General features: G+C 44.1%; 2 protein-coding genes and 1 long non-coding RNA gene across 5 annotated transcripts in view; 1 reads left to right on the top strand and 2 right to left on the bottom strand.

Annotated features, from left to right (window-relative positions):
- The first annotated feature begins 3,458 nt into the window (after nt 1–3,458).
- Nucleotides 3,459–27,125, top strand: part of LOC147460859 (argininosuccinate synthase, chloroplastic-like) — a 39,588-nt gene continuing 15,921 nt past the window's right edge. The window contains exons 1-7 of one of the 2 annotated variants that reach the window (XM_086508548.1): nt 3,459–3,812; nt 21,247–21,397; nt 21,483–21,531; nt 21,626–21,808; nt 23,238–23,312; nt 23,421–23,606; nt 23,682–23,770. In XM_086508548.1, coding sequence (XP_086364674.1) covers nt 3,686–3,812; nt 21,247–21,397; nt 21,483–21,531; nt 21,626–21,808; nt 23,238–23,312; nt 23,421–23,606; nt 23,682–23,770 — 860 coding nt within the window. In that variant the 5' untranslated portion in view covers nt 3,459–3,685. Of the gene's footprint in view, nt 3,813–3,889; nt 4,045–21,246; nt 21,398–21,482; nt 21,532–21,625; nt 21,809–23,237; nt 23,313–23,420; nt 23,607–23,681; nt 23,771–27,125 lie in introns of those variants that run through there. The other variant, XM_086508549.1, reaches the window with a different exon arrangement.
- On the bottom strand, nt 16,782–17,677 carry LOC147460860 (uncharacterized). The gene is made up of 2 exons (XR_015187541.1): nt 17,551–17,677; nt 16,782–17,437 (listed from the first exon to the last, which is right to left on the bottom strand). It is a non-coding gene; the product is annotated as an uncharacterized LOC147460860 (long non-coding RNA).
- Nucleotides 17,295–21,227, bottom strand: LOC147460861 (uncharacterized). 2 transcript variants are annotated; one of them, XR_015187540.1, is made up of 2 exons: nt 18,269–21,227; nt 17,295–18,169 (listed from the first exon to the last, which is right to left on the bottom strand). XR_015187540.1 is itself a non-coding variant. In XM_086508550.1 (2 exons), the coding sequence occupies exons 1-2, from the start codon at nt 18,817–18,819 to the stop codon at nt 17,863–17,865; spliced, it is 858 nt and encodes a 285-aa protein (XP_086364676.1). The 2 variants fall into 2 exon arrangements, 1 of the variants encoding a protein (XP_086364676.1); XM_086508550.1 differs by having other exon boundaries at nt 17,863–18,169; nt 18,269–18,819.

Below are 27,125 nucleotides of genomic sequence, written 5' to 3' on the forward strand. Positions count from 1 at the left end.
GATACTATTTATTAGCATGCTTTAGGAATCTTTGCAAATAACTAGACGATCCGGGATAGTATAGCCACTTATGATCTTCATCTTTTCCTTAGGGTCGTTGTAGAAAACTATCAACCATTGGAGAATACTTGGGCCTTCATGTTGGTCAATGTTAGTCATGTAAAGGTGATAATTATTTAGAAAAGGCTTTGAATTGAGTCATAATAGTCAATCCTGATATTAAAGATCTAAGGATCGTGACCTTCTTAGGTCAAATCTATGTTTTCATAATCATTATAAAAAAGAGTCACATGATTTACAAAAAGTAAGAGTTGCATCGTCGTAGATGGAATTTGTTTGCACACAATCTCACACTTGTTATCCATCATCGATGTACTTTCTTGTACACACTCTAGGCCCCTTTCACTTGCGCTCACCATCCTCTTCATCAAGTCCCACATCATCTCTTGCAAGGTACTTGCCCTCTAGCTCTTTGTAATCACTCTACTCACCTGCTTCACTATCTAGCAAATACTCTACGAGATGGACTTCACTTCTCATGTGTCAATGATTTTGTGTATAAAAGGTTGTTATCTCCATATTGACATGTCAAGTCCTTTGCATTTCAATCCATTGAATCTTAGGTTCCCATCTTGAGTTACCTTGCCCATGTCAACATCTTGCACAATGCCACATGCCTTCAAGGTGTATGCATAGGTTATCACAATTGAGAAAATCTCTTCAATACACATCTACTAAAAAGAGCCAAGAGCTTCCTTGCCACAACCACGTTGGACATTACATGCAATCTCCTTGCTCCAAGAGATGACATGCTGGATGGAAGCTAATCAAGAAGTTTTTGTGTTTCCCTAGGGACATCACATTTCATACGTGTTGCCCAAAGAACCGCTAAGCAAGACATGCTTCTCCAATAGTCTTTGATTAACAATCTCATCATGGATTTTCCCTAACCACCATTGAGCAAGATATGTTTCTGTTATAACCATTGACTCGCAATCTCATTATGACCAATTTCAACATTTGTGCAATACCACATGGCTTCAAGGTGCATGCAAATCTAATTGCATTTGGAGATAGCCCTTTAGTTAACATTTCACCTGGAGCTCCCCTTGCTCCAATAGATGACAATTTTGGACAAGACGCCAAACAAGAACTTTTTGTACTTTCAAAAGGACGCTTCATATATACAATAATAGTTGTTGTGGGTCGTAGCTTCTCTATCGTTTTTAATAGCATGGTGCTATAAGGGTCGTAAGTCGCTTTCTCTTGCTTTGGATCGTAGCTTCTCTGCTTTGCAAGTTCTATCACACACGTTTTGTGTAGCATTTTCTTTTGCCAAAGGTGGAAGTGAAAGATGCAATGAAGACAAGAACTGGCTCGTGATCCCCGGCTTTGATCTAGAATACCTGCAATGGCACATCCATGAATAAGGCACCTATGAGAAGAGGGATCAATGATGTAGAAAGAGACATGACATCTTAGAGAGAGAGAGAGAGAGAGAGAGAGAGAGAGAGAGAGAGAGAGAGAGAGAGAGAGAGAGATTTGGGAAAGGTTTTCCATGCTAATAACAAGCTGTGGTCCAACATAGAATTGACATGCCCAATGGATAAACCCGAGGTACACACAACTATGACTAGTACTGACACTGCCATGTATACGTGACCACTGACACAATCTCCACATGGGCTGCCCTAGCCTCCTGATAAAGCGAGGCTCTCGCGGGATCTTTTCTTGCAAGAAGGTTGATATGGAGGGAAAAGAAACAGGGTCAAAGGCTACCCTATGGTGTGGCTTCTCCCTGAAGAACATGGATCTCGTCCTCCTTTATGCCTGCACCAAGGCGGAAGTGCTCTACATCTACATGATCATAACGCCTCTTAGAACATGCCCTGAGAGGGTAAAATGCATGGATGATCACTTGCTGCCCATCATTGCCATTAGTGTGCTGCCCTCATGCTAGTGAGTGTGAAAGGTGGGATGCCAAAAACGTTGGGATGCCCTGCTGAAAACCGCTAACCTGGTTGCCCTCCCAACATCCATGGCGACATCCTAGGGTTGCCCCAAAGGGGCACCCCTACACTAAAGGGCCTATGCTCTATATTCTCCCCATGGTACCCTGCCCACTCCTATATACCATAAGGCATGGTGGTCAGCCAAGTCTCAACCCTCAAGACCCTGTACATGGAAAAATAGGAGAAAATTAGGCACAAGGGTTCCAGAAGCCTAGAAGGGTGAAAATATGGCAAGGCTGGAGAAAAATGCCCCTAGCCTGTAGGAGCGTGCTAGCCATGGAAGAAAGCCAAAACCCAAGGCTAAACATGGCTAGACATATCCCGACATGAGAAAACAACGTCTCACACCGGGAACAACCACAAAACATTCTTCGCTCCCTAACACTTGTTTCTAGGAGAAAATGGGACTCACTATATGAATCCAAAGAGATGCTTGAACTCTAACAACGTTGGCTCTATATATTTCCATGCTCCACCAATGTTGCTATTTTTTATGTGATGCTTTTCCATAACACTAACACTTTTTTTCAATGGTTATTAGCCTCCACGCGAAAGCTTGTGGTGCCATCATTTAAGAAACCCCTTTTATAATATCATGGTCTACTCTAACTGAATGCGTAATTGGAAACCGAGGATAGACCGTGTGATGCTTATTGTCGCCCTAACACATATTATTCATTGTCCAAACTATAGCTATAAGAACCAGGAACTAAGCATGTTGTTTCCACCCAACGATACTCCTTGTAAGTCCTGGCCTGCATTTAGGAGACAATCGAACTTTGCTTATGCTTAGCCGCCCATGCCCCCTTGGTCCTACCCTCGTCCTAACATTACTCCGCCTTGAAGGAGAGTTTTCTTCCTCGAAGCATCAATGCAACAACTCGTTTTTATCGCCCACGAGATTTTGCATATCACTTTTGCACCTTCGATCCCCTCACCCCCCTTCATTTAATATTATGGGTTACTTAGTGTTATTTTTATCGCCTCGAGATTCTACGCATCACTTCTGCACCTTCAATCCCCTTACCCCCCCTTCATTTAATATTATGAGTTAATGTCGAGGCGCACATGCTACGTCTTGATTTTAAGTAGGTCATCGGAACCGGGTTACATAATAGACCTAGATTGTGCCGTTCCCACTCGAAGCTTGTTTCTTGTAGGCAACTGATTAATATTGGACGTGATGGCTTGGCCGTGGGATCGACGCGACGAGCAACTAGGACACGAGATTCAAAATCGGCGTGCACCGTTAGATGTTGTTCGAGTTTACTTTTGTCGGTTGGTGTTTACCATATAATGGTATGTTTTGCCTTGGATGCCATCAAAAGCTACACGCTAGGGCGTCTTTCAACGGGTGGGTCGTGGGTTTGATTCACCTACCAAACGTTGGCGGCAGCTTTTTTTCCGTCATTCACCCACCTCGAGATCCCTGGGCTCCGCCCACACCGTCGATCCCAGTCATTAAGACCCCGTGTGATTAGTGAGGGGGCATGCGCTGCGAAAATTAAGGGAAAGCTACAGGTTAGAGCCTGACGCCGGAGCGCTAGAAGTGCTGCAGCCTGCAGCCTCTTGGTGGAAGCCGGAAGCCGAAATTCCCAGGACGACGTTCGAACCCCTCTAAGGGTGGGACGCGGCTCTTAGAGCCGTGTTTTTGAAGTTACCTCGCGTGGGCTATGGGATTCCCCCTGTCTCCGCAGGTATCCTCCTCCACGTGCTCCTTCCTCAGTGGAGCTCCCCTTCTTCATTCTCCGCCTTCTTTGCGTCTCGCTGCTGCTCCCAACCTTTTCTCCATTTTGGCTGGTCAGCTTCTTGCTTTCTTTCTGAGAGAGAGAGAGAGAGAGAGAGAGAGAGAGAGAGAGAGAGAGATGTCGTGCATAAGGTAGAGATCGAGAATGAGACGACGCACCCATGAGTCCCAACCAACCCCCCTCCCGCGTTACCGATGTGGTATTTGTTCAAAGGTGCAGCTAAAAAGGTGAATCGGATGAAGATCAATTTTGCAACCGGTCTAGAAGGACTCTCTCGATCACGGGTAGCTACTAAACCTCACAATGACTCAACCAATCCTCCTGCAAATCAGCCCTGAACCGTGTGTGCGTTTTGTACACGGCCTAGGGCAGCCCCTCTATGTCCAAGACTTGCAAGAACACAAAATGCAATGGAGAGAGAGAGAGAGAGAGAGAGAGAGAGAGAGAGAGAGAGAATCGAACCGAACAGAGAAAACGTTGCCAGGCAAAAAAGCTAGAGAGGTTGCGATCCAAAATTGGAAACGCTAGAGAGCCAAGAGGAGAGAGTGCAATCCAAAAACATTGACACAACTGCATACAACACCCGACAATTACAAGGGGGTGACTCCCTATACATCATCGCCAATGTTTGGGGCAAGTACTCTCTTGGGTGGATTTTTGCCACTTTGTGTCGCTCTCTCTCTCTCTCTCTCTCTCTCTCTCTCTCTCTCTCTCTCTTTCAGTTCAGTTGTTATGGAAGTGCTAAAAGTCTGTTCAACTTTTTGTTGGCACGTGGTGCCGTCCCATAATAGTTGTATCCGAGCTTCAGACGTGTGCTTTTTTGAAAGCATACAGGTCCCACCAAAGAGCAGACAAAGCAAATAGGTGCTTCCAAAGTCTACTGGAATTTTATTTGAAATATCTTCGGGCCCTGACCCCAATACTTATCAGCTACTCTCACCCTTACTTTATCGCGCATCGGGCGCGCTCCCGTCTTCACCGCTCTGTCTTACAGGGCATAAGTCATAAAGAACCCAAGACATGGCGTTCATGGATTCAACATAATATTTGCAGTTTCTTCTTGACGAGCTTCACGACATTCTTTTGCAGCATCCTCAATAAAATCTTCCGATACTGCAAAGTTTTTAACAATTTTTGAATTACATGTTATCTCCTCTAATGCCTCAGGTGGCACCTCCTCCTCCTGCACGAGAAAGTACGAGAGCTTCCAACCGGCAACCTTCCCGACCGTTGGTTACCATCGGAGGAGTCTTTAGGAGTAAGGTGCAGCCATTTGACCCCGATCCAATGCAATCGTCTTTGCTACCGCAGTTGCCCCCACCTCCCCCACCACCACCGCCGCGAGACAATCGTTGGAGCCCTTATGGATATTCTTATTATCGGTACTTGGGATACCCGTCTAACCAACTGAAAGATTTCAAGGATGGTAGCACAACGGTCAAATTTTTCACTTTTTCCGGGGTGAGATCGGAAGAAAGCATTGTAGTTTCTACAACAATTCGACAACATCTATGCTTTGGGGAACTATACAGAAGAATCCAAGATTTCTCAAGCAGTGGGATTTCTTGAAGATAATGCTATGCAGTGGTGGAGTTCAATTGCGACACAACCGCATGCTCCAAGGACTTGACAAGCTTTCAAGACAGTATTTGCACATAGTTATATGACATCTCTGTTTGAAGTTCGGATCTTGACAGAATGGGGCAATTTTAAAATGCTTGCCATAGAGACTATGGACGACTATAACCAAAGGTTTCTCGATGTATACCTTCCCGTATCTTTCTCTAGGTTCGTTCCCTTAGAGGCCCAGTGCGAGCGATACACCATTGGACCACCATCACCATTACATGAGTATTGTCTCTCTAAGCAAGTCTCAACCATGCAAGACCTTATGGACCATGCCGCGGTCGGCTACAAATTGATGAAGGAAAAATTGGAGTTTACCACAGAAGAATCTCTGGTCACTAACTAGAACTTTCGGCAACAACGAACAACTTCTTGGGAGTCTTGTGAAACCCAACCCCTCAACAATGAGACACCTTATTACAAGAATGCCGATGTTTTGGATGCTTTCAAACAGGACATAACTATTTTGGTTATCCCCAACACATTGACAGGCCAACGGAGCCGACGCCTGCACCGACGGTCGACAGAAACCCAGAACCATCTCCAGCCAAATGAGCTAAACCGGCCATTGGATTAGTACCTAACATCTATGACATACGACTTGAAAGTACAAATGAATTGTGTTGAGCATATGGCAAAGTCAACGGCTTGAAAGCTCTAACTTTCTTTGACCCAGGAGCTACCGAAAACTTCATCCATCTCGAAGTATTGAAGCAGATGGACTTTGATTATGATCCACAAGGTGGTGAAATCGAAGCCGAGTTAGCCATCGGTTAAACCCAGAAAGTGGTACCTCTCATTGGTGCCCTTCCAGTGACCATCCAAGGATTTAAAAAAAAAGTCGATTTCCACATTATGAAGTTCGGCAATTGCGACGTTCTCTTGGGCATGCCTTGGCATGACAAGAATGATGCAACTCTCAGGTTGGGAACCGAACCATATGTAGAAGGGCAAGCAGTAGTCCTCAAAGTTTGGTTGTCTGAACAAAACTTGAACGAACTCTCTAGTTGTTTTACAGCTAGATACTTTTGAACTCTGTTTGCGAAAGTATTGTTGAAATGGATGGTCTCTATTTTAAACCTGTCTTGGTGCCAATTTGAATTGTTTGACTTTGGTTTTATTACTGGTTTCAATGATTGGTGATTTTACTCCCGGATGGAGTACTGAGAAATGATGTTTGAGGATGCTTGTGATTATTTGCGGAGGGAGTATTGAATGTTTGAGTATTGTTGTTGATACTCATGGCCTGGACCCTTGTGGTTATTTGCGGGGGGAGTATTGAATGTTTGAAAAGGATTCTTGTTGTTGTTCATGGCCTGGACCTTGTGGTTATTTACAGGGGGAGTATTAAGAAGTCTGAGCAGTGGTTAATCTCAGCACCTCCAAACGACGCAGGCTGCGGTCTTGGGGGGTGTTTGGTTGTAAAAGGCCTCTTTATCTCATGGCCCATACCTTTTTAGGTTGTTTGTGGAAGGAGTGATGTGGGAGTCGTAGGATAGCTCATGAAGATGGTTATTTGTGGGGGGAGTGTTCATTGGCCACTTTATGTTTCTATGTCTTGTAACATGCATATGTGAGCATTTGTGTTGCATTGTGATGTGGCAGCCACTGAATATTCCTTATTGGATGAGATACTTCTGGGAAGTCAACGACCCATGATATCAAGAGTTCTGATATGGAATGAGACTCTTTATTGGATGAGATTCTTTAGGGAAGCCAACGACCCAGGAAATCATGAGAAAACTGATTGTCCCTCGGAATGACCCTCGAAATTTTTTGAGCTAACTTGAGTTGTTTTGTAGTTATTTTGTAATCACGGACGATTACTTTCTTTCAAGAAGGGGGGATGCCACAAACTGCTGACCTGTCAAGTCATTGAAGAACAGAGCCAACCTATAGATTTTGGTGGAGGGGCCTAAACCCTTAGAAGAAGCAGAAGAAGTTCTACCAACTTATGGGACCCCGTCTGATGGGGCTTAAGTGACATAAAGGCGTGAAAACTAAAGCAAGCCTCTACACAGACATGCGTGGAAAAACTTGATGACTTGGTGGCAGTCTGTACGGATTCCCGCAATCTGCGCTGACATGCTGACGTGGTAGTATGTACGGAATTCTGCGTTTCTCGCTGACTACTGACTTGGCACTTGTACACATTTTCGTAAAACGCGCTGACAGATTATGGGCGTTGGTGCTTTTGGGGCCAGATAATTTTGAGTTTGACTGCTTTTCATGTAACTGCTTTGGCCAAGGGCCTATAAATATGTGCAGAGGGCTCATTCTCTGGCACTCTTCTGGGTGAAGGTGCAGAGCGTGAGTACTGGCATTGTGCCGAGTTCAAGTAATATAAAGAAATGCCAAAAGGGGCGTCAACGTTTGGGACTAGTACTCTCTGGGGTGGAGTTCTGCCACTTAGTGTCGCGTGTGCTCTCTCCTTTTACTTCAGTTGTTATTGAAGTGCTAAAAGTAGTCTGTTCTTTCCGTTGGCACGTGGTGTCTGTCTCGTGACAGAGAGATCGATGGTGGAGAGAGAAAATGCTAGAGAGAGAGTGTTGTTGCACTCACCGAAATGCTAGAGAGAGAGTGTAGCCCAAAACGCTGGATCTCTGCATAGCACAACATGCCAAGAGTACAAGGGGGGGGTTTACATATCTAGGCAAATCCCAGATTTACCCTACCCATTGCAAAACCCCACGATCCTGATAAATGGCTAATAAATGCTTTAAACTCACTGAAAGTAATTTGCCACACATATTTAGTAGCGGAACTGCAAAAGACTCGAGACTCTGATCCCAGGGAACCCTAGGAATGGGGGTCCCGTCTCATGCCAGCTTATGGGGTGAGCAACATCGTGGAGTGCGTTGTCGAGAACAAGTACGTCAACCTCAGATACGTCCGGGCATAGCCACAAAACATCCCTCACTTCCTAATGGGGGTCTCGTCTCATGCCAGCTTACGGGGTGAGCAACACCGTGGAGTGCGTCGTCGAGAACAAGTACGTCAACCTCAGATACGTCCGGGCACAGCCACAAAACATCCCTCACTTCCTAATTTGCTCCTGGGAGATACTGGAGCTACCACCGGACAGGAAACTGAATTCTAATAAGCAGATACGCCGGTATTTAGTCAAGTTTAGGAACTATCCGCATAGTTACAGGGAATGGCCATTTTCAGGTCTCCGTTTCACTGCTTGGCAGCAGCCCTGCTATACAAATGAGGGGTGTGGCTAGCACCAATCTAGCCTTAGGATCTTTAGCCTTGAGACGGGCGTTGATCTGAAACACTGACCTTACTACAAAAATGAAAAACACTTTTACTTCTTCTTCCAGCTTCAACCAGCAATGTTGATGACTCTCAGGTACGTCTTTTCGACCCTTCTTTCTTTTCAGTAGCTAGAAGTAGTCATAATCTATATCAAGAAAGATTTAAGTTTTTAGCTAAGTCTAATTTGAAGAATTTGCATGTTTTTGGTGATGGTCCTATTCGTTGGGCTTCTTTTAAGAACGTCTTAGTTAGTACTCATTACACAAGTTCTTCCATAAAAGCCCTCAATCGTTTGAGGCGTTTAAGAAAAAAACATCTTGCGGTAGATCGTCCTCTAAGTCCGGTTCATACCTCTCAAGTTATTTATGTTATTTATAATATTTATTCACGATAGTTCTATGATGTATGTTGGCCAAACCTTTCGAACAGCTTTTGTCTGTTTTCAGGAACATGTAAGAGAAGCGAGAAAAGTTCAAAGTAAGAGCACTGTACGTGAAAGTGTGAAACCCTTGTATGCGGCAATAGCAAAACATGGGTTTGAGTCTTTCCGTTGTTTTCCCATTGAGCACATAGAAGGTAATTTTAGAAACTCTAAAGAGTTCTATAAATCAGCGTGGCCTCGAGAGTTGTTTTGGATGAGAACTTTGTATACTTTTTTCCCTAAAGGTTTCAACTTGGAAGGAAAGTCTTCTTTACGTAAAAATAAGACAATTTACCATAAGAAACCTATGCTTTGGCGAAGGCATCCCAAACCCGAGTTAGTTCTCCCTTCAAGTCAGTTTAAAAGAACTTGGATTCGTAAAGGTTCTCGTTCAGATCCGCCTTCTATCCGTGAAATCAATTCAGTTGTCTTGCACAACACTATTTCTAGTAGAGTACAAGGTCTCCCTAGGGCTTCAATCTCTAGAATTGAGAGTGATGACCCTTCTAACCATAGAATTTTTGCTTATAGAGATTTCAAAAGGAGATTGATTTACCTATCTAGAGCCATGGAATTGGGTTCTTTTTCTTATAAATTATTTGAAAGGTATAATATAAGGATCCTATTTAAGCTCTTGTATACCCTTGAGAACTACTCTTATGAAGATTTGGAGCTAAGAGAGTGTCATAGTACTCAACTTCGAGTACTGTTAGGCAAATTTCTGAAGTCCAAATGTCTTAGTCTGAAAAATCCCTTGGTTGGAACGAAAGATTTGTTGATAACTATCTTTACCTCCCTTGACTTAGACAAGATTGGATTAAGCTCTATTTTGAGATCTCAAGAAGCTTTGTATGCTCTCCCTCCTTGTGTGAGAAAGGTATGGAACCATCCTGTCGTAGCTTTCAAATATGTGAAAACTTTAGGACAAAAAGCTTTCAACTATAGTGACATAGGACGTAATCTTAAAAAGCAAGAGAGGCTAGCAATCTCAAGTATTGATTGTCCTTGTAGTAAAACTGCCTTTTCTTCTTACGTAAATGGAGCTTTGGGTCATGTAGTTACTGCCGATTGTTCTATCCTTCCTTCGGATTCCTTGAAAGACCTTTTCTCAAGAGGTACTAAATATAGGCTCCCTTCCTTAAACGACTCTTGCCTTCTCAAAGCCATAGAAAAAGGAATTTCTAGTTTCGTAGTAAAGTTTGAGGAGTCTTTAAGAGTTCAAGATATTTTTACCCATTGGAAGTCTGTAATCCTCAAGAAAGCTTCTTTGAAATTAGCATCTTGCTCTCGGAACGTTTCTTCAGGAAGGAATAGCTTATCTTCTTTTGATCGTGATGCTTTTAGGAAATTTCATCGCAATTTTGTAATCTCTTATGTAGATAAGTGCTCTAATAACTTTGTTGTTACGTGTAAAAAGTTCTATTTAGAATGCTTGTTAGGTGAAGTAAACTCTCAAATTTACAATGATTGTGATCTTTCAATGCAAGAGGTTATCTTGAAACATCAAGACTTTTGTAAGTCTTTTGGTTTTAAGTGCCAGCCTAAATTACCTTTTTTATATACCGTTTGGAAGTTCCACAAGAACCCTATAAAGCCTAGATTTATAGCTGCTTCTTGTAACACCTCTTTGACCGAGGTTTCCAAATGGCTTAGTTATTGTTAAGCCATTTTACCTAGCGTAAATGAATTGTGGAAAAATATGCTAAAGGAAGCAGACGCACCTACCGATTCAAGTTGGATTTTAAATGATTCAGTAGGTGTGATTCCTTTTTTAAAGTTTTTGAACTCTTCAAGAAGCCTCAAGGAGAAATCTTCTCCTTTATGTCTCCAAACTTTTGACTTTACAACGCTATACACGAAGCTAAATTTGGAGGACCTTAAATTTAGAGTCAAGTCTCTTATTTCAAAAGTTTTTGCGTACAAGCTTGAGAAGGATAGGTACAAGGCATGGCTAGTAGAAAAGTCAGCCTTGAACTTTGACTTCTTATGGTTGAAAAATAAGAATGTAGATGTAGACAAAGGAAGAAAGAGATTCACAAGGATTGTAGATGACATTGACATCATATCTTGGTTAGATTTTCTTTTGGACAATTTATATATAACCATCGGCGACTCTCTTTTCAAGCAAACAATTGGTATCCCTATGGGTACCAATTGTGCTGTTTTTCTTGCTAATTTCTATCTTTTTACTTATGAGCTTGATTTTATGGAGCGTCTTGTCCTTGCTAACACTTACCCAATATTTTTGCACAAGTTATGCAATGTAAGACGCTTTGTAGATGATCTTTTTGTCCTTGACGTTCCTTCTTTTCAAGATTTTATGTACTTGAATTCGAGTTTTTTAGGCGGAGGAATTTATCCCAAGGAGTTTTGTGCACTTAACTGTACCACAAATAGTGATTGTTGTGCCTTTTTAGACCTTAAGATTTTTCAGACTCCCTTGGGATTAGAAGTAGATATCTTATGATAAGCGCCTTGAACCAGAATATGCCAATCTAAAAATTATCCGTATGCCTCACATTTCTTCGAACATTTCTCTTTTAGCTAAGTACGGTGTCATTTGCTCTCAATTATTTAGATTTTCTCATCTTTGTTCTAATAAATCTACTTTTGTTGCTCAATCTTGCCATCTTATTTCTTTACTAGTTGAAAAAGGATACTCATTCAAAAGAATCATGAAAAATGTTGTTCATTTTTGCATCGTAGTAAGTTTATTTTTAATGTTTCTTCCTTTGGAATGTTCAAGATAATCAGTCGTAAATTCAATAGAAGTGGGGAGCTAAAAAGCCTACTTATTGTTTGACTTAATAACACCTTATGTTGTTGTTTTGATCTTTAGCGCTTCTAGTGTTTTTAATATAGCTTGACAAATGCTAGCCTTTATCATGGCTGAGTATGCCCATCACCTTCGGAGGGTGATAGAAACTCAGCTCGTTGGTTTTGTAGAGTACGTTCAAAGCATGAATGACCTCTATATAAACCTGCACATACTCTTGGGCACTTACGACGTGAGTAGGGATGTCATAGCTGTTGTCCAAGCTATGCATGATAAAGGTGATAATCTTATTCTTCCTGTTTGGACAAGCAACGAAGTTGAGATCACATATTGTCAAGTTTGGTTCTTTGCTCTTCGTAGGTTTGTAGTAGTATTCATTTTTCGATTTCGTATTTAGCTTACATGAGGACTTAAGAATGTGTTTCGTTAGAAGTTGTTGTGTGAAGTTTGATTTCTAGGATTAAGTTTTTAAGACGTCTTATCCTTTTTTCGCTTAAAGTTGAGTACTTGTTTTAAGCCAAATACGTTGCGTCAACTTATTTTACACATGCCTTTTCTGAAAACATTTTTAAGTTAATAATTTTTGTTTTATTTAGTTTTGTTTCGTAGCATACAAAGTGATTTAGTTTGTTTGTTTGTTTTTGTTTTTCTTTTCTTTTTTTGTGTCCCTTGCTTTTATAGTTTTATGAGTTCTTTATTCCCTCTTATAATTCGTGAGTTCAGACTATTCTGAACTTATGAAGGTATATCCGTTTCCCGTTCCCATCGCAATTTCCCGTTTCGGATTAGCGTTCCGTGTTTCAGACGTGAGTATCCGAAACAAGGAATGGCATTTCATGCATGATGTCGTTCCTCGTTCCCCGTTTCCATTTCCCGTTCCGGGTAACTATGACTATCCGGCCTTGGATGCGAAGTGGATGGAGGAGGACCTAGCAGATACTCCTCGGGTTCTAGAGCTTTACCTTGAAGCTTTTGGTTTAGCACCGACTATTTCAAGACTTATCGATGATCAATAGGTTGCAAACTCTTCGCAACTAGTGGGATACTTTAGCAGGCTCCTCCAAGGCAGCAAAGCAGCATAGATGCTCCTTTCTTTACACATGGGAGAGATTCAGTCAGGACCATGATCACATCACATGGCATTATTGTTACGTCCCTAGGAGACATCAGGATGGGCGCTTGAGCTATGTCCGGCTAGTGTGAACCTACCCTGCGTGTGAACACACCCTTAGTTGCAGGGAGGTTAAGAAGAGCGGTCAAGAAGTCTTATAAATAGGATTGAGGTCATATTTGTGAGGCATCTTGTGTGATCACCATCACTTGGACTCTAGGCCCTTGGCAACTCTACCCACACACCCGCTTGGTGTGGACTTGGTAAGTTGGTGGTATGGGACGCCAACCCTTGTGGTAGAGGCTAGCCCGTTGGCTTCAGGCTCTTCGACTTGGGGGTGAGTCTGTATTGGCTCTATGGTTGTGAGGCAAGCTTGATGTCCGTTCTCTATGCTTGTCTCTGTGTGAGTAAAGCTTGTGTCATGTCATGTGTGCTGTCACAAACTGATGACGTGGCAGCAAGACATCATTACACAATCCAACAGGACAACAATACGGAATCCCGTGAATTGCGTTGGCATGCTGACGTGGCAGTTTACAGACCTCCGCGTTTTTCGTTGATGCCACGTGGCAGGCTGTATGGATTTCCGCCTTTTGCGTTGATTGCTTTTGGGACAGTTTTTGGACCAGATGCTTTTGGGTTTATTACTTTTGAACCGAATGCTTTTGTGGCATTCCTTGTAAGAATAAATAAGACCCTTGGGGCCTCACTCTGCTGAGCATCTGGACGCAGAGTGTGAGAGCAGAGGTACCTTAGAAGTTGTAACGTTGCTCAAGCATTAATATAAAAATAAATACGGAAAGGGGCGTCAGATTTTGGGGCCAATACCTCTGGGCACAGAACTACGTCGGGTCCGTGTCGACTCCAGTTTTCAAAGTTGTGAAATATTTTAATTGATTCTCTCGTGTGTAGTGCCAGATTTCCGGCTTGGGGTGACTATGTTTGTAACAGTGGTATCAGAGCTTTAGGCGTATGCTTTTCTCAAAGCATACGGATCCTACCAAAGAGCAGACAGAGCACTTTGGCACTTTGGAAATTGTTATTGAAGAATCTTCGTGTCCCGACCCCAGACTTATTAGCCACTCCCACCCTTTCTTCATCGCGCATCGGGTGCGCTCTTGTCTTCATCGCTCTGTCTTACATGGCATAAGCCATAAAGAATCCCACTTTACACATGGGTTCTCATGGAGAATTTGACAAAGATAACATCTCTCGGTGTGTAGACAAAGAAAAGTTGAAATCCGATGCGGGAATTGAAGAACAGAATGAAGAATAGGACAAATTTTTGGCAAGGAAGTTTGCCAGAAAACCTTTAAAAATCTTTTCAACAGTTGAGAATTTACTTTCAACAAGCTCTACGCATTGACAGAAACATTTTTTTTTCTATTAGTTAATGATGCTGCCCATGGGGCTACAACCACCTCTGCTAGAGAGGGCTACAACAATCAAACGGGGAGACTCTCCCAATGAAAAAACAGCATATGTACAATGAGGGCTAAATCAGGAGATGGGAGGAGGGAAGAGCCACATAGGTGGACGGTAGTGCCATCTGAGCACTCTTTGGACCATGGTGAAGAAAGGCCCAGGAATTGAAGAACAGAATGAAGAATAGGACAAATTTTCGGCTAGTAAGTTTGCCAGAAAACCTTAAAAAATCTCTTCAACAGTTGAGAATTTGGATATGCTACAGAAGGCAAAGTTGATTCTTTCAACAAGCTCTACGCATTGACATGAACATTTATTTATTTTCCCAAGAAAAAGATCCTTCTATTAGTTAATGAAATTGCCCATGGGGCAACAACCACCTCTGCTAGAGAGGGCTACAACAATCAAACGGGGAGACTCTTCCAATGAAAAAACAACATATGTACAATGAGGGCTAAATCAGGAAATGGGAGGAGGGAAGAGCCACACAGGTGCACTACCTGAGCACATCTTGGACCATGGTGAAGAAAGGCCCAGGGCTCCAAAGTCGAAGGAACGCCTCTCTACGGTCCCGCATCGGAGCTGCCCTGAAGTCTCTCAAACTGTCCCCTGAGAGTATGGATCAGCTTTAACCAAAAGTCTCGAACAGTCTCCGGTTGCACAAGGTGAGCCTCAAAGATGCGGAAGCAGCGGGCCCGCCAAATGAACCAGAGTGTCAGGCCACATACGAGCTCCCAACACACCTCTCTCTCACTGCACCACTCCTGTGGAGTAAGCTCTGTAGCAGCCTGGAGTGTAGGTAGACCCCCCTGTATCACTATCATCCTGCTGGTGGAGGATAGCTCAAGCTGTAGTGCAGGTCCTGTGCGAGTGGACCAGGCAGCTGCCCGCCAAGTGTACTGCCGTGCGGTGGAAAGAGTTGGCATTAGTTGAAAGACTCAGCCACACCTGCTGTGCCATAGGATAGTCATGCTGCCGAGAGGCCACCATGTTCAAGCCAGCTCCCCACCGCTGTAGCTCTTTGTGCAACCAACCACTGGAACAATGTGACTTGCCGTGGCTGTGGCGTCCCACAACCAAAAAGTTGACAAGAACTCAGCTATGAGACCCTCCTCCTACCAATGAGGTGCTGCAGCAAGACGAGCCTCTCCATGTTGCCAGTATGTGACGTCCCAGTCGAACAATGTACTGAAAGAAAGGGACCCTGGATGGTCGGCTGAGGAGAAAGGGTCCCTCCAAAACCACTGTCTAGGATCCCACTGGACTCATGCCAGTGGACAACTCTCCCAAGCCGACAGCCTCCAGTGGCCTGTCCCAAGAGCTGTTGGGTTAGGATCTATGACACAAGTCCTTCCACAAATGCCTACAACTTGGATCCTCTGAAAACAATACTCTGCAACGTGTGGGGTCTCTACCGAGACTTTGTGTAATCGACCCTCGCCCTCTAGCTCAAAAAACATGGAGGGTACAGTCTCTGAGCAAGCTCGAACTACGATGAGGACCTCAAGTGGCGTGAAGCCCCCCATCCATCTGGGCATTGCTGACTCGAGAGGCGTAAGCCACTCAGCTGGCACTGCCTCTTTGATGTCCTAGCACATGCTCTGCCCCCCTCTCATGCCTTGAAGCTGGATGCTCTGAAGCTCCTCTGACAAACCTGAGAACTGTAACCAGTCACCTAGAGTGCGTGCTCGACCCTTTGTCATGGGACCTCAAGAAACATGAGGCCACTACCAACCAAGTGGCCTCTTTGAGTGTTGACCATGGGGTTCCAAACAAGGAACTGTCTCAGGCGCTCCTTTGTGCAAGTAGGTTGGTGCTGCTCCAAGCCTCTCTGCAACTGCTCCCAGGAGCAAAGCAGGCTCACAACAAAACGGTCCTCCAGTTTCCTGCTCAGGCCAACTCTGCACATCTCTGTGAAAATCCATATGGTGGAAGGTCTCCAAGGGCCTCCAGCTCGAGGCACTCTGGCTGTAAGCGCTGAAGCAAAAACTCCTTCTAGGGCTCCTCCCCTGGAAGCAGTCTTCTGACAACAAACTTCCCAAGAAGGACTCTGCTCTGTTGTGCTGTGTCTATGATCCCCAACCCCCCTGAGAACAAGGTAGAGTGATGACCTGCCATGCCACTTTGGCCCGGGCTATTTGAGTGTCACGCCCTGACCCATAGTAGTCTCGTACGGTCGCGTACGTTTTGTACGCGTACGATGATGTGCGTACTAAACGAACTAAATTTTTTTATGATGTACGATGGCGTTATGTACGTTCAAATTTAAAAAAACAAATAATTCTCAAGTCAAAGGGCCTAAGGCTTAGGCCTTAATACTTACTTATAGAAACTTGACATTTGTATAGATTACAAGTTAGTAGTTACAATACTACAATGTAAAGAGTCAAGACTCAAAGACTAAAGAGAATGAGCATTACATAAACCAAAATGATCATTGAAATTTGATAAGTAGAGACCAAGTGGCAAGGGCTACAAAGTACTCAAAAAGTGGCAAGGGATACAAAAAAGTGGGGGGACCAAGTGGCAAGGGCTACAAAGTACTCAAAAAGTGGCACACCATAATAGAGAGACTAAATAGTAAAGTCACTAGTCACTAGTGCTCTCATCATCTTCCTCATCTTCCTCTTCTGAGCCTTGCTCATCAACATCATCCTCTTCCTCACAAGAGTCGAAGGATGACGGCTCATAATCTCCATCACTAATGAGGTTGCCTTCATCATCATACTCTGGCTCTCGAGGCTCTCTATCCTCCATAGTGATGGCCGCCGCACAAGAGCCGCTTCCGGAGCCTCGCTACACATAGGTCCTAGGAGCCTCCGTGGGTGTTGTTGATGCTTTGCCTCTACCTCTTGTAGCCCTGGCACCTCTGCCTCTTGTAGCCGATGTAACTCCATGGATGACGACCTTCTTGCGTGATCGTGTGCGAGAAACCCGGCGATCAATCTCCTCAAGCTCCAAGTAGAGCTTACGAAAAATCATTTGCTCCTCAGGGTCTTGCTCTTTATTGACACTCTTTAGAGTGTCAATCGTAAGTGTGAGCTCATCCACGTTGACCTATTTGACATTTACAACATTGGACAATGAAAACATAATTATTATATTCAAACTAATTAAAGACTAGAGTATAGAAAATGGAGTGAGTCGTGATTATAATTTATAATTTATACCTGTCGAGCCATAGGCATCTCATGCATAGAGCGCAACATGCGTAAATTGGAGCGACAATAGATAAGTCGCTCTAATTGCTTCGTTGAGAGCTTGTTTCGGATTTTGGTGTGGATGAGGGAGTATGCGGACCAATTACGCTCACATGCTCCCGATGAGCAATCCTAAAACACATCAAGAGAGGCATAAGCTATAAGAGACTATAGTTGAAGAGATTAAGCACAAAATGTAAAAGTTTGAGGCTTGTCGCTTACTTGGCCAAGAACCCTCAAAGCAAGTCGTTTGAGAGTAGGCAATTGATAGCCAAAGCTCTCTCACCAAAATAAAGGCTTCACCAAGGATTGCCGCTTCCAACACAAGTTGGAAGTAAATGCGGTGCCTCGTTGGTCGCTATAGTTGATTACTTCTTGGAGAAATGCTCCAATGTACTCTTCTTTTAGCACCTTAAAGAAGTAATTGTTGCGCTCCTCAATAAGCTCTTGATTTGCAAAGAGTTCGGGCTTCTTGTAAGCCAGATGCAAGAGAGCCGCAAAGTAATGGATAGGTGTCTTCATCCAATCCCACCGCTTTGTGATTAGGAGGAGAATGTCGTCTCTCTTGGGAGAGTCCTCGAGGTAATCACTACAAGAAGAGAGAGGAAATGTACTAAGTAGAGAAACAAGCATGTAGAATTTAGATATATAGAGAATGTATTATGTAATAATAAATATGTAGTTATACCGTGTTCCATCGGGAGCCCCATCTAGGATTGTAGACTTCTCAATCTCCTTGTAAGCTTCCTCCATGAAGTGCCATAGAAGCCCAATAGTTGCCCCTTCCATGTCGGTCATGCGGAGAGCCTTGTACAAGGGCAAGATCGCAACGACAAGACCCTTAATTTCTTGCCAAAACTCCTCCTGCAAGCAAAGCCGTTGGATGGCTTTTGCATCTTGTTGTGAAGCGGCGGTCTCTCCATTCATCCACTCCTTAAACTCATCGGAGACCATGGTCTTTTGTATTTTGTTTTGCACATCATAGAGCCGCTCTAGAATTAGCCACATGGCGGCAAAGCGAGTGGCTGATGGCTTCTTCAACTCAAGGTCGGAGTAGGTGCGGTAAATGGCAAGCACCCTCACTTTGCCATTGATGAAATTGATGATGGAGAGTGCTTGGTTGAGGATATCTTTCACCCAACCTAGCTCCCCTATGTCTTCAAAGAGAAGGTCAAGGCAATGAGAGGCACATGGAGTCCATACTATGGATGGAAATTCCTTCTCTAGCCTCTTACTCATTGCCTTGCAATTTGAAGCATTGTCGGTAATCACTTGCACGACATGCCCCGCACCAACCTACACAAGAGGCATTTGTGACAAGAAGAGTTAAAATTAAAAATTAAAACATAGGACTCATTGGCAATTGCTCAAGACATAAAGGCTCGATTTACGGTTTTACCTCAAGAATGGCTTGGCGGATGTGCTTCCTAATGAATGCCCCGGTCACTTTCTTCCCTCTCGAACCCGCATCCACCGCCCGCAAGAAGTACGTGCCAAGAGGACAAGAAACAAGAATGTTGATGATGCCCCTCTTCTTGCGGTCGCTCCATCCGTCGGAGAGGATAGAGCATCCATACTTTGCCCAACCCGCACGTACGGGCTCAAGTGACTTGTCAATCCTTGCCCTCTCTTCATCAAGCTTCTTTGTTCTCATGTCGTGGTATGACACACCCGTCCACCCTTCGCATGGACCAACCGCCGCAATTGCTATGATCATCCTCTTCCATCGCTCCAACCGAAGAATGTTGAAGGAGAGATTGCATTCAATCACCGTGCGGGCAATCTCTATTTCCGCGATTCTTTGTCTCTCCTTGAGGAAAGACAAGGGGCCGGAGCATCCACCCACCGATTTCGCAAGAGAAGTTTGCTTTGCCATCTTCGGAGGCCGGCCACCATCACTTGAAGACCCCTTGGACTTCTTGGACTTCTTGGAGGAGGCACTACCATCACATGAGGCCGCGGTGGCACCGGTAGCCATGGACATAGTTGGAGAGGCCTCTTCCTCCGAATCGGAGCTATCAACATCTGGCGACATGAACTTATCCGAGGTGACTCTACCCTTGCGTGTCTTCAATGGAAGATACTTTCTCTTGCATTCCGCAAGGATATCTTCGGGGATATTAGGACATGGCCCCGCTTGTCCTCCCATCTTTGTCAAGTGGATGATGAGATGAGTGACGGAAGAGGTCATACCTTTTGGGCAATATTTGCACCACCACTTGCAAGAGTTTTGCTTGCCCCCCACCCGCTCAAAATATCGGCAATGCTTCTCAAAGGCTTCATGAAGAGGAGGCAGCATTATGTAGTTACTAGTATGTAGCTAGTAGCCATCTTCGTGCCCCGCTCCTGTGCTGGCTGTATCCATGTCCTCCTGGTGTCTTGCTGAGTCAAGTCTTGGCGGATGAGCCTGGTGATCTCGGACTGTGTAAGAGTCAGAGAGGGTGCATCCAGTGAGTACTGGAAGGGAGGCAATCTGTCTATGCTGAACCCATGCGCCTGAAACCATGATGTCATCTCCCCATACCAGCATGTTGTATCTCCCTGCATGGCTAACTGTTGAGAGGACTCAAGTGCAAGGTGGGCATATCTGTCTCTCGGAAGTTCCCACATGTGGTGTATGAAGGAGACAGATTTGGTGAGCGCCTCAACCACTAGTGGGGGGGCAGCTAGCTCTGCTCGAACAATAGCACGTGGTACTGAAGCCTTGGCTCTAATGAGCCGCGAGATCATAGAGACCAGAGGCTTCTCCATGTCCCCCCATCCATCACTGCGGCATACGATCATGATGGTTTAGTGGCTGAGCATTTCACGCATGCCAGAGATCTACTAGCAGAGCTTCTAGCAATGATGTTTAGCCGTGCCATGTGTGAGGGCTTGCATGATACTTGGAGCTTATCTACTATTGTACCTATCTTCAAGTCGGGAGACCCTATGGAGCCTGGGAATTATCGCACTATCATGATTGGACACACATTGGCACGGTTGTACGCATCTATTCTTGAGCAGCAGCTGAGTAGATGGGCAGAGAGGGAGGGGATACGCGCAGCCGGGCAGGCAGGGTTCAGGAGGGGTTTTTCTACTCTTGACCATATCTTGACACTCAGAGCCATCATTGAGGAGGGTAGATTGCTGGGAGACGGATCTATTGTAGCTTTGTGGATTTCCGCAAAGCATTTGACACAGTGCCTAGAGCTAGATTGATACGCAGATTACAGCAGATGGGAATACCCACAGAGCTCATTTGGGGGGTCATGGCATTATACAGGTCAGTAGTGGGGCAGGTACGCACTTCAGAGGGTCTATCCACACCGATTCACTCCACTGTTGGGGTGAAGCAGGGCTGCCCGCTCTCTCCTACTCTATTTGGTATGTATGTGGATGAGGTTTCTGACTACATTGAGAGAGATGGTGATAGAGGTGCACAGCTAACAGGGACATGGATTCCATTATTGTTATATGCTGATGATATTGTGTTGATCTCCGACTCTCCGGAGGGGATGCAACGTCACTTGGATGCTTTGAATAGGTTTGCTCAGGAAAGTGGTTTGTCCGTCAACTGCAGGGGCAGCACGAGGGGGGGGAGTGGCGAGGGGCTGTAGGGGCACACAGAGAGAGAGAGAGAGAGAGAGAGAGAGAGAGAGAGAGAGCGCTAATAATCTTTTGTAGTTCCAAAAATGGTTCTGGCTGAGGACACTACAAAGTCTGCTTCTGTAACACCCTCTCTAACATCAAGTAGTGGACTTCGAGGCAAATTAAATAAAGTTGTTTTAGCTTACAGTGGTGGGCTGGATACTTCTGTGATTGTACCATGGCTGAGGTAGGATATTTTATTTCTTTTCAGTCGAGAATTAGCTTTGTTACAATGCACTGTCTCTAACATTCCTTATGCATGCATGCTCCAGAGAAAACTATGGTTGTGAGGTCATATGTTTCACTGCTGATGTTGGCCAAGTAAGTTATTTTGTTTGGAAGCCATGGCCGTTGCTTTTGTGCACTGAAAGCTATGCTTTGATGAGAAACCTATGCTGGTATTTGGGTACTGCAGGGGAATGGTGAAACAGATGGTCTTGAAGCAAAAGCAAAGGCGTCTGGGGCCAGTCAATTGTTTATCAAGGATCTGAAAGAAGAATTTGTGAGAGATTTTGTTTTTCCCTGTCTGCGAGCAGGAGCAGTTTATGAAAGAAAGTATTTGCTTGGCACGTCTATGGCACGTCCTGTCATAGCAAAGGTCAACTTTTACGTTCTCTTGTATGCTCTCACTGACCGATTTTCTGTACTGACTGTTAATTTTTGAAGGATAGAAGTGTGAACACTAGAAACGCATTTATATATTGAAAATTTCATATTTTGTGACTGTCTTTTTACTCTGTCCTGGTCTGCCTGATTTTTTTCACCAAATAGACCTTAAAACATTGTGATGTTGCTCTACAATTTATGACGTTCTTCATGAGTTGTTTTAAAAGGTTGCATGCGTACTGCAAATCTCCAATTTTGCTGGCTCCTAAAGATAAGGGTAAAAGATTTTCATTACATAATGGGGAGCTTTTGCTAGTAATTAACTCTTGAAATGATCAACAGCGAACAATAGCCTGCTAATAGAAGGACAAGGGATATAGACATTTGAAGGGTGGAAAAACCAAATCAAACGGTGAGTAAATGAAGTATAATTGTGAAGTTAGTTGAATATTTTTTATCACTTTCCAGAGTCCGGGGGGAGGCTGAGATCTTTATAGCTCAGAAAAAGGACGATCCTATGTTAGAACCTGAACCAAAATCATGGAACAGTCCAGGTAGAGCAAAATGGCTTGCATACATTGAATATTGATTCCAAATATTACTTTCATCAAAACAAATACATTTTGCGCTAAGACTTCTCATTGGGAAAAACAAAACATAACATGTTTGATATGATGGAACATGGATTGGGGCAGTTATAGGAAAGGCAACTTACTTGTTCACTCACTCATGTATTATAAGATACTGCATCCAGCTGTTTTTATGGGTTTGAATTATCTGTTGCCTAGCGCATCATTGTACATCTAAAGCAGATGGGCCACTATCCTAGGTGAGAACCCGAACCAAAGTCATGGATGAGTCCTGCTAGAGCGAAGTGTCTTGCATACATTGAGTTTTGATTTCAAATGCTATTAGTTGCATTAAAACACTAACACATTTGTGCTGAAGACTTTCCGGTGGGAAATACAAAGTACAACAACATGTTTGATATGATGGAACATGGGTGGGGCCAAGTATAGGAAAGTCAAAAACTCACTCTCTCATTGTAAGATACTGTGTCCAGCTAGTTTATGGGATTTGATTTTTTTTGCCTAGTGCATCACAGTTCATCTATAGCATGACAAGGCAATGTCTACAGGATTGAGCTATTTGTCTGGTAAAATTCAAGTAACTTGTTCTTTGTAGTCAGGACCTCCTCCAGAGGACCTCTCTTTGGGTCTCTAGGTCATTAACTTCTTCATTTCTTATCGTCTGTTTGAAAACCTGCTTTCTGATGGTTTGTTAATGGTGGAAAGATATTTTTATGTTAGGTAAGGGTGCTTGAGATGTCTACTATATGTTGTTTTTTGTAATTTAGCTGGCAGTTTCCTGATAACAGAAGTTTGATCTGTGAATGCTGTAATTCTTGGAGGATTTTATAGGCCATGGTAGATGTTGCCAAGGAGGTTGGTGCAGATGCTGTCTCTCATGGCTGTACTGGCAAGGGCAATGATCAGGTTTAGTTATGGGTTTTTTGGACACAATATTAATATCTTTTAATATTTTTATTTACTTGTTCATTTCCTGCCTACAATAATGCTATGCTAAACGTCATTGATTTTCAGGTCCGATTTGAGCTTACATTTTTTGCCCTCGACCCAAAGCTAATTGTTGTAGCTCCTTGGAGAGAGTGGGATATACGAGGCCGTGAAGATGCAGTAGAGTATGCAAAGAAGCATCATGTGCCAGTTCCTGTCTCAAAGAAAAGCATTTATAGCAGAGACCGCAACCTGTGGCACATCAGCCACGAGGTAATGCATTTCAACATATGAAAGCTTTAAAATTCATATTTTTGAACGAAGTTGTTGATACTGTTTACATGCCAGGGAGATATTCTGGAAAATCCAGAAAATGAACCGAAAAAGGACATATACGTTATGACTGAAGATCCTGAGGAGGCCCCAGATACGCCAGAGTAAGTAAAATTTGCATGATAGTTTTTAAGTTTATTGAGCTAGCTCTATGTAATTTTTGTTTGTGAATGTTCTTTGAATTTTGAGCTTTCTCATCTGTTTTGAGCAGATCCGGTGCAATAGTTGTCAAATTTTGTGAAGTTATATTTAGGACCACAGAAGTTGGAAGGTATGAGTGGAAGAGGCCTCAAGGTTCTGTGTAATTCTTCCTTGGGAGAGGGGGCTTGATGTTGCTTGTTCATCTTAAAATCTGAACAGACAATTTTATTGCCAGGGAGTCCCGTGTTGACAAAATATTCTCTGCCAAAGACTGCTACACAAGCTATGTAGTTGGGACACGTCGGATGTTGTCTATTTGCCGCAGTCCCCCCCCCCCCCCCCCCAAAAAAAAAAAAAAAAAAGGGGGAAAAAAAAACCGCGGGACCCACCCACCCACCCTCCCTTTTTTTTCACCTGCTTGTTGTGCCTCCTCTTCCTATACCTGCTGAATGGGGTAGCAAGCTGCAAACGGAGATGACAACTCTCTCCAAGTATGGACAGCTACTTGGACTTGAACAACTTGAAATGGATCTCGCTTGAGATCAGCTGGAAACGGGGGATTTCTGTATACAATGTAGATCTCCGAGCCCTTGTGGGATGTACCGGCAGCCCAAGGAGACTCATAAGACGAGGCAAGGAGGGGCTGCTTTTTCTTGGTAGCCCTTCTTGTTCCCAACCTAAAAACTAAAAATGCAAGACGGAGAGGGAGAGGGTGACGCTAGATAGAGAGAGATCCCAAGAGATAGAGACAGGGATAGAGAGAGATTGCAGATGCAAGAGAGGCCGAGAGGACGACCAAAAACGTTGGCACTGTATAGGGAACAGGGGGGCTAGGGTCCTATATATAGGGACACTCTTTATTTCGCCGACTCCACTTCAAACAGCCCGCGACCCAATAATAGAGGGGGTGCCCAAAAGAAATGTAACGTCGCCTCAAAAGCGAGGTTAAGCGCAAGTACTGTGGGCATTGACCCCTAGAGGACCTAGGACAAGGGGTCTATGTGACTGTCACAAAGTGATGACGTGGCCTGATTGGTAGGATCACAACAGGGGAGCAAGAAATAACACCAACTCTGACTGGAAGAGTTGACTTGAATCTGAGTTTGGGCCATCGTGAACCTTGGCGGGATTTGTGTCTTTAAAGTGGTGGCATGGCATGACCGTATTGAGCTGATTTAGGAGAGCATTGGTCGTGTGGGACAATAGGGAGAGGGTGACATAGTGTGGACCTGGAGCGGCAGGGCCTCTTCATAGGAATAAGTCTATTCCTCCAAAATTACAAGTTATAGGCTGGAATCACCAACAAACAAGAGAAAACAAGTACTTGGTTTCAAATGGCTGGAGCTGAACTGAACGAGTGCAGAAAAGAAACTGTACTCGCAGAAAGAGCTGGACATAGTTGTTGACAAGAAGATAAATCAGATTAATGAAAGGCTTGAAGCACTCTCGGAAGACGAGGAAATCGGCAGATTTCCCCGGTTATTTGGGCCGGAAGTCGAGTTTTGAGGTGGCAAGCAGATCCAAGAAGTGTGCTTTAAGGATGACTCATATTTTTCTTTCTCTTCAGAGAGTTCTGAGAGTTTGTCGTTTTCTAGTTCCAGAGAGGATGAGAAAAGGCGAAAGAAGTGGAGAAAAGAGCAAGAAAAGTTTATTTCTGAAAACGTCTTGAAGATATGGGAGGCCATCTAGCAGTTCGGAGGAGGAGAGCTCGTCCTCTTCTGACAGTGAATAGATGAGCAAGAAGATCAAGGAGTTCAAGGAAGGGGGTCAGACCGTCAGGTTTGAGACGTTTTCAGGCTACCAAGACACCCATCGAGCCCTTGAGTTTGTACAACAGTTTGACGTTGCCTTCTCTGGAGGATGGTTCATGGAACACTCCATGGTGCGAGGGGCGGCATCTTACTTAAGAGGAAATGCGCAGACATGGTGGTCTACTCTGTTGTTACGCAGAGAAGTACATGTCACGTGGTTAAAATTCAAGAAAATTTTCACGTCAACTTGGATATCATGCGAATATGTAAGAGATGTCATCACGGCTTGGCATCACTTGAGAATGACTAAGAAAGATACATTGGATGACTACTGCTGGAGGTTTTGGGATACTTATTTGCGAGTGTCTTCGTTTGGGGAGATTACTTAGAGAGACCAGATTGAGCGGTTTTGCTGTGGTTTGCCAAAAGAGATTCGAGAGTGTTGTCTAAACCAGAAGTCCGAATCTATTCAGAGACTCATGGGACATGCTAAGCAAGGATTTGAAATGCATGCCGGCTCATTCTACTTATCCTATAGACAGGATAGTATCAACCTTAATAGGGCAAGATATTGCCAATGAAGAGAATGAATCAGGAGAACCAGATGACGGCTGTCACAAGACGGGCACCACCTACCAATAGAAAAGAACAGACTGAGTAGACTTTTAGCACTTCAATAACAACTGAACTGAGAGAGAGAGAGAGACGACACGCGACACGGAGTGGCGGATTTCCACGCCAGAGAGTATTGGCCCCAAACCTTGGCGCCCCTTTCGGTATTTCTTTATATTGCATCAACACAGTACAAGCCGGTACTCGAGACTGTGCACCTTCTCCAAGAAGCATGCCAAAGAATGAGCCCTAGCCTCATATTTAAAGGCCCTAGGCCCCAAAAGCAGTTTTACATGAAAAACCTTCAAACTCAAAAGCTCCTGGTCCAAAAGCAATGCCAAAAAACTGCTAGTGTAAATCACGAAAATCCGTACAACAGTCAGCACAAAATGCAAAAATCCGTACAGCCTGCCACGTCATCATGTCAACGCAATTTTTGAAAATCTGCCACGTCATTAGTTTGTGTGTGCGTGCGGGTCCTGCTGTATTTTAATCCTTTATGTTACTTGGGGCCCCATCAGACAGGGTCCCCATAAGTTGGTAGGACTTCTTCCTTTTTTACTTGTCTTTTTGCCCCTCGGCAGCCTCTGTAAGTCGGCTCCATTCTTTAGGGCTTTGACACGTCAGCAGTTTGTGACAACGGCTCATCACAGGATTCTAGAGCAATAAGAGAATCACATAGTAGTGCATCCGAGGGTTCTAACGAACTAAGGGAACCCGATGGAAGCTCATCAGAGGATTCCGAGAAGAAAGGGGATCTGATGTTAGTGTGTCTCAGGGTTCCGATGATTGAGACTGACGTGCCAATGGACAAGGGAGGCTAGCGAAGCTACCCACAGGTCCAAGGGAACAAGGAAAGAAAGCAAAGGGAATCAGTTGGTAGATCAGAGAATTTCATAGATTGAGATTGAGGTGCCAAGGACAAGGAGGCCCGTAGGGCTACCTACATGTAAGG

The sequence above is a fragment of the Adiantum capillus-veneris genome, chromosome 3 (genome assembly GCF_014529385.1).
Source record: "Adiantum capillus-veneris isolate H3 chromosome 3, ASM1452938v2, whole genome shotgun sequence".
Lineage (NCBI taxonomy): Eukaryota > Viridiplantae > Streptophyta > Polypodiopsida > Polypodiales > Pteridaceae > Adiantum > Adiantum capillus-veneris.